This window comes from Lycium ferocissimum, chromosome 8, assembly GCF_029784015.1.
Source record: "Lycium ferocissimum isolate CSIRO_LF1 chromosome 8, AGI_CSIRO_Lferr_CH_V1, whole genome shotgun sequence".
In the NCBI taxonomy this organism is placed as follows: Eukaryota; Viridiplantae; Streptophyta; class Magnoliopsida; order Solanales; family Solanaceae; genus Lycium; species Lycium ferocissimum.
In genome coordinates, this window is record NC_081349.1 from 39,387,080 (window position 1) to 39,394,789 (window position 7,710).

General features: G+C 35.1%; 1 protein-coding gene across 1 annotated transcript; it reads right to left on the reverse strand.

The window, feature by feature from the left end:
- Nucleotides 1-322: 322 nt before the first annotated feature.
- On the reverse strand, nt 323-4,468 carry LOC132068419 (metacaspase-1-like). The gene is made up of 5 exons (XM_059461993.1): nt 3,926-4,468; nt 1,901-2,231; nt 1,085-1,205; nt 770-976; nt 323-582 (listed from the first exon to the last, which is right to left on the reverse strand). Exons 1-5 carry the CDS (start codon nt 4,284-4,286, stop codon nt 523-525), a joined length of 1,080 nt encoding a protein of 359 aa, XP_059317976.1. The 5' UTR covers nt 4,287-4,468; the 3' UTR covers nt 323-522.
- Nucleotides 4,469-7,710: the final 3,242 nt, after the last annotated feature.

Genomic DNA, 7,710 nt, shown 5'->3' on the forward strand with positions numbered 1-7,710 from the left:
TACAATTTGAAGGATGTTTTCGAAATGTGCTTAATGTCCGCCACGAGCTTTGTTACTCCCTCCTCCTTTTGTTTTTCTATTAATTCTAGCACCAATTTTAATAGTCCCCTATCATTGAGTAAAGCACCAAAATTTACTGAATTACGCAGTTCATTAAACCTCTATTTTTAATATTGCTATTATATTTTGCCTGCCATAGAATATGTATTTTCAACAGACATTTCAATCCGGCAGTTGATATTATGTTTTGATTCAAGAATCCATTAATGTCCGTGTTCATACAAGCATTCCACTTTATTGAAACACAAATGTTCTCTAGGAGTTTATTACCAAGAAAATTACATTTGTTATTTGAATGGGAAACATGATTTAAAAAAAGAAGAAGCGTAAGTAGATCAAGGAAAATTTGCATTACAGAGGTTAAAAAACTCAATCCAAAGAGATTGTCAACTTATACTCCAATCAGAATCTGTGCAGCCAATACTATAGGAAAGCCTGAAGTGGGTAATGCTGTTTAAGATGTTACAGTGAAAACTGTCTGGTGTACACATCAAATGGCTCATTAGAAGTCAACTGGGACTCCTGCAACCAAAAGGTGAAGTAGCAATCTTGACATCAGACATATGCAATATATACTTCAAAAATCATTTTCAGTAATATTGTTCTCGGAAATATCTATTTTCTAGTGATCGATCAATTTAATCATGATGCCTTTACACTTGAAGAACAGTCCGATATCAATACATGTATTGTTAAGCTATATATATACCTGTCTCATCCCAATGCTGAAACTTCCTCCGGTAATCAGCATTGAGAGAAGAGATGAGACGATTTTGCCTCCCGAATCACTATCAGAACCGCGAATGGAAGATCTAATCGCATTCAGAATGCTCCCATACGTAGCTCCTTGTCCGCGCTCAATAGCTTGAATGAAAGAGAAGGTCATTGCACCAGTTGAAATGACTTTGGACAAACTCTGTCCTCAGCAAGTAAGTCATTCAGTTAGCTTGCATGCTTAGTTTGATTACTCTATTCAGTTCCAACTCAAAAAGATCAAAACTTAGGATGGAAAAAAGAAATTTACGTCTGTATCTGCAGACTTTTGATGATCATCACAACCACTAAAGGATATGACCTCTCCTCCACTTGTTCCTTTCCATGCTCCTGATCGAGGACGATGGTCTTCCCATGCATATCGCCCAGTTCTGCATAATAAAGACGTTTAATAGCCTTAATCATAAAAGAGTATTTATCTGGAATACCCTTAATTTCTATCTTAAATGTCTTCCTTCTAAATGGGGAGGTACATGTGAATTTGAAAAGAAGAAGAAGCAGTAAATTTTCTAAAACGTTAAATATTTTAAAGCAAATTTAGTAAAGAAAATGACAAAAATGGTCCTTATGTTTGAGGGTAGGTTCAAAATAGTCCCTTAAGTATGTACTGAACAATTTTGGTCCTTTAAATTTGCCAAAAGTTAACATTTTTAGTCTCCATCAAATATTTAACAATTTATGTTCGTTAAGTTTGACGAAAACCAGATTCTAGACAAAAAAAAACTAAAATATGCAAAAAATAACACCTCAAAAAGTTCATCAGATTATAGAAATAAATAAGAAATAGCAGAAGCTACAAAAATTACACATCTAAATGTGAGTTCCCGCTAAATTTTTTTTTAGAGTTCCTGCTAATTTTTTTTTGAGTGTTCATGTCAAAATCTAAGGGACCTCTTCAGTAGATATTTGATGGAGACTAAAGGTATTAAACTATTGGCAAACTTAAAGGACCGAAACTGTTCAGTGCATACTTAAAGAACCTACCTTCAAACATTAGGACCATTTTAGTCATTCTCTCGGGTATTCTACTAGAAATTTGAGATTTGAGAGTTGTTGTGTCACAAACCTGTCCATCCTACAAAGATATGGTAAATCCAGCATAGTACCACTGTGACAAGAATCTATAATAGCATGAAGCTTAGCACCATGAGGAAGAGGCCTAACAAGTGTCGCGTTTAGTTCATTATCGACGATCATTCCCTGTGTTTGAAAATCCGATGGGCAAAGTGTTTCGTCGTAACCATCAACCTCATCTCCGGTGTAATTCCTTTGCTGTAAACCATGACCAGAATAATGGAACACTAGAGAATCCCCTGCTTGAACACCTTGCATAAGCCAGTGCATTGCCATTCTTATGTTATATTTAGTTGGAATTCTGTATGGATCTCTTTCTTCTTCTGTAAGTAAGAAAATGGAAGATTAGAAGTTAGGACAGGTTAATATTAATTGTGATGGGAAAATTGCTTTTGTCAACTATAAAAATCAGAAACAAGAGCCGGCTATATGAATCCTCACCGATAATGTATATAACTTATAACAGATATAGGTCTTGGGTTAAAAGTTATACAGCGGTTAAAGGACATGAAGTATCATGAGTTATATCTTGTTCAGCATAGTTATGTCATTTTCGCAGGTATAAGGAATTAGCAACTCCTTTTGAACAGGTACATATGTTAGGGGTTCGGCAAAATCTAGTAACTTTAACTCAAATTTAGTATTTTTATTAAGAGGTCCACTTCATAAGCGCATAAACAGTCTATCCCGAACCCAGTAAGCAAAAAGAATTATGATATAAGAAATTATAAACTTAAAATCACAAATCCGCCTCTTTCGAAGCAATTCCCTTTCTTGGAGAAAGCTGTGGTATTCACACAAAGGCTTTGAATATTAACAAAGTAATGAAATTCTAAAGTAGCTTACACATTTTGAAGCGGTTCCCTTTCTTTTAGAAAGCTGTGGTCATCACATAATTGATTCTTTAGAAAATTATTTTTAAATGTGTTAATGGGACAATGTAATATGAAATTCGAAAGTAGAATACACAAAGTCACAAATCGTACACTATGCATCAGATGCCTAGTTCAACCAAATAGTGGAACGGCACATCAAAGTATCAATTGAGTTGGATAAAAGCTGAAATGCTAAAAGGCTATTTTGCATTTAGAATTTAAGTTATATACGCTAACATGTTAAAAATTGATCGTGTACATGTTTTTTATACCGTCAATACATAAAAAATTTAATTCTTTGTTTATTATTACATGTGTGAAAATAAGATACGTGGTTAATCGTTCAAAACATCATATAGATCTCATATTAATACTTTCTGCTGATGACAGTGACACTAAGATCTGGTTATTACTAGCAGCACAAGTAGTAATAATTGTCTAAAATTATAGAAGAAACTTGATAAGCCAAGGGTAAAATCGAGTAAGAAAGCACAGTTTCATCCTGGTAAAATTTACCCACATTCAGTGTTTATATCAAACTATATTACTTTAATAAAAAATTAAAGTTAAAATACGTACTAATAAACAATGGTTTGACAATAAGAGAATAAGCTAAGACATGTGTCATATATTCATTGAATTGATGTAAACACTGATACATTTAAGTTTTAACCATTATCTCCTTATCCATCAACTACAAAATAATGGCATTAAGAATAGGACATACTGTATCCAGATAATCTTCTGCAACACCACAGGAGCAAGTCAAACAACAGTGATTCAAGCAAATCAAGATTAGGGATGAAATCATCAAAAACATTCAACACCAAATTCAAGAACCAACAAAGAAGAAAGATATATATCTCATAATACATTCAACCATAAAGATTCTTCGATTTATTTCTATGCATCAACAATAATGTGAAAAAGTATTTACACAATAAGGTCAGTTACAAGAAAAACTATTTACACAAGTTTAAACTATAACAATTTAGCTTGACCTTCACATTTTACCTTTAACGACATGCTTCTATTTGCCATACACAAGTTTTCATTTTTTCCTTAAACTTTACGTTCAGTCAAATGCCGTATAAATTTTAACAAAGGGAGTAATTAATAAGAGGAAAGAGAGAATATTATACCAGTGAGCATGAGAACAGACTCTTGTGGGAACTTGAACCGATTGACAAGCAAGTATTTCATACATCTAGCATCGTTGATACATCCCTTAAGCTCATTTTTAGTTCTCTTATACGTAATACCAATAATCAATGCTCTCTTTCGACCAAAAGCCGAAGGGAGCTGAGTCGGACCAGGCAGTGGTATGCGGCCCACGGACGGCGGAACGTAGTGGTTCATGTAGGCTAAGAACCGGTCTCTCCTCCGAGCCCCAGAGGTGGTTCGAGTGATCACTGCGTGGCAGACCGCGCAGCGTATCGATTGAGCACCATGAGGGAGTTGTAAAGTTGTGTGGCAAGTGGTACATTCCACAAACTTCACCATTTTTAACAAATTAAGAAGATTAAAAAAGAATGAAGTTTGATAGATGTAGTATATATACTTCTATTTATGTATGTTTTGTGGAAGATTTGTTGTAAGGAATGAGATATTATTGTTTCTTATGAAGGAGGAGAATAGGGAGATGAGACAGAGGTCACGATTGACTGATGTCTCTTGTTTAGCTCAATTGTGGAGTAGCTTCTATTTTCTATTTATAAAGCAACTGTAAAGGGTTCGAATCCAAAATTCGAAGTTTATGGATTTCTATAGCAGGGTTAAGTTAATACTTTTATAATAACTGGGTTCTCGTGAAATGTTTATAGATATTTAGTAGATTTTTTAATATATACACATGATTTGAACATAAGATAGCTCTAGATCTACCCTTGGTTTAAGTTATAACTTATATTCATGTAAAAAACTTTTTACACTATCACGTTATCCAATTGATATTACACGTAAATCTTCTTAAAATGTGAGATATATGATCTTGAAAAATAAGATAAGTTACTTGCTGTTTCAGGGTGAATAAGACCAGATATATAGTGTAAAAATTCTTTATTCTTACGATTAAACACATCAACGAGTAAGTGCATGCAACTTTTAAGTTCACTAACTTTTGAGTTGACAATTGGTTCAAAAGTGATGATTTACTTGTCCCATCTATAAAATCTTGTGACATTTACATCAAAGAGTAGGTGCATGCAACTTTTAAGTTCATTAACTTACTAAGTTGACAATTGGTTCAAAAGTGATGATTTACTTCTCCCCTGTCTATAAAATCTTGTGACGTATAATTGAAATGATTCTCACTAAACATATAGCTGCCTTTTTTTCTTCAAAAAATATCTCGTGGAGGACGAAAGAAGAGAAGTTATATTAACGAGACAATGAAGATTCGCAGAGTAGACAAAGCAGCCTATAAAAGACAGTATAATGGAGCTGGCAATTGTACAGGAAGCGCAAAAGTAATTTATACAGTCAATAGACAAGAAGTTAAAAAAACAAATCTAATGGAAAAGATTCTCCACTCAATTTTATGAGGATACGTACTGATAAAAATATAAATCCAAGGGAAAGCTTAATTTACAATGAGAATGAGCATAAAAATATCTTTACGGGTCTTCTCAATTAAGTTAGTTTACAACAATTGAATAAATTGAATGAAGTAAAGTACCTTTCTGCTAGAATGTTATATCTAAGCTAGCTTTAAGCTCAGAGTTCATCAATGGAGGTTAGCAGTTGAGAGAGAGAGAGAGAGAGAGAGAGAGACGAGAGCAACATGAGATATTTTGTGGAAAATGAAAATGATACTTTCTATTGATCCAGCTGTACACAACTGTGTATATATTGATACAAATGTATTGATCCATAACCGACCTAACTAACTATCTTGATAACTGTACAATTAACTACTAAGCTAACTAATCATAAAACTCTAACTAACTAAATTTGCCACGTGTCACACTTAACAGTTAATACTCCCCCTCAAGCTGGAGGTTGCAAAATGTTGAACACTCCCAGCTTGCTCATCAGGTAAGAATGCTGCACCTTGCTCAACCCCTTGGTTAACAAGTCTGCTTGCTGATCTCCAGTGCTTAAAATACTGTCTTGATGATTCCTTCCTTGATCTTGTCTCGAATGAAATGGCAATCAATCTCTATATGTTTGGTTCATTCATGAATCTGCATTGCAGCCTTACTGTCACTGGTTGTGTCACTTTTACTCCCAGTTCTTGAAACAATCCCAATAGCCATGTAATTTCTGATACTGCTGAGGCCATACTTCTATACTCTGCTTCAGCAGAGCTTCTTGACACTGTTTGCTGCTTCTTGGACTTCCAAGATACTAGTGAAGTGCCAAATTTAACTATGTACCCAGTCACAGATCTCCTAGTATTTGGGCATGATGCCCAATCTGAATCACGCCAACATGTAAGCTCAGTACTAGGTGCTGAACTCATGAGAATACCTTGTCCAGGTGCAAGTTTCAAATATTTCACCACTCTGATAGCTGTTTCCCAATGAGATTGTTTTGGTTTTTGCATAAACTGGCTCAGGGTCTGTACAGTATAACTAACATCTGGCCTGGTTATGGTTACATACAATAATTTCCCCATTAGCCTCTGGTAAGCAGCAACATCCTCCAATAATGCATCATCTCTACTTCTCATTACTTCATCTTGTCCATCATCTTTGTTCCTTACTGCTTCATCAAATTCTGCTGTGGTAAGTTTGATATTAGTCTCCATGGGTGTTGGTGATGGTTTTGTTCCACCAAGCCCCATTTCAGATATTAGTTCCAACACATACTTTCTTTGGTTCAAAAGGATCCCAGATTTTGACCTTAACACTTCTATTCCCAAAAAATACTTGAGCTCCCCTAAATCTTTCACCTTAAACTTCTTGTGTAGTGTGTCCTTTGCTGAATTGAACAACTTGTTGCAACAATATGTAATTAGCAAATCATCTACATATACCAAGATAATGACAATTTCCGTATCATTCTTCATGGTAAATAAGGAGTAATCATGGTTACTTTGAGTGAATCCAGCACTTAGTAAAGCTTCAGTCAACTTTATATTCCACTGTCTAGAGGCTTGTTTGAGCCCATATAGTGACTTTAATAATTTGCAAACCTTGGTCTCCCCCTGACTTCTGAAACCTTCAGGCAACTCCCTGTACACCTCTTCACACAAGTCACCTTGAAGAAATATATTGAAAACATCCATCTGAAACAAATACCATCCCTTAGATGCTGCCAAAGCTATAATAGACCTAATTGTAACCATTTTGGCTACAGGAGAGAAGGTCTCATGATCGTCAAGACCTTCTTTTTGACTATATCCCTTTGCCACCAATCGAGCTTTAAACCTTTCAACCTCACAATTTGCCTGAAACTTAATTATATACACCCATTTTGAACCTACTGTGTTCTTTCCAGCAGGCAGGTCAACAATTTCCCATGTTTTATTGTCTTCAAGTGCTTTAATCTCCAATTTTATTGCATCAACCCACTTAGCATCCCTAGCTTCCTCTCTAAAGGACTTAGGCTCAACTAGTGAAGAAAAATGTGCAAGATAACATTGATAACTAGCAGATGTGCTATCATAGGACAAGTAATCAAATATAGGATACAGGCTGGTGCTGCAACTAGCCTTAGGATTGATGATATAATCTTTCATCCATAAAGGTGGTTTAGAGGCTTTATCTGATTGTCTTGAAGCACGTGAGAACTAGTAGAACCAATAGATGTGGTAGTAGGGACCAAGCTTCCTGCTGGAATGATTGTAGCATCAGTTGAATCAGCATTAGGCTTCTGAACTGGATGGAGCACCAATTCGTCTGTTGGACAACTAGGTACAGCATCTGAAGGTGAAGAATTCACTTGTGGATGGATAGTAAATTCTACATCATCTGTAAATACA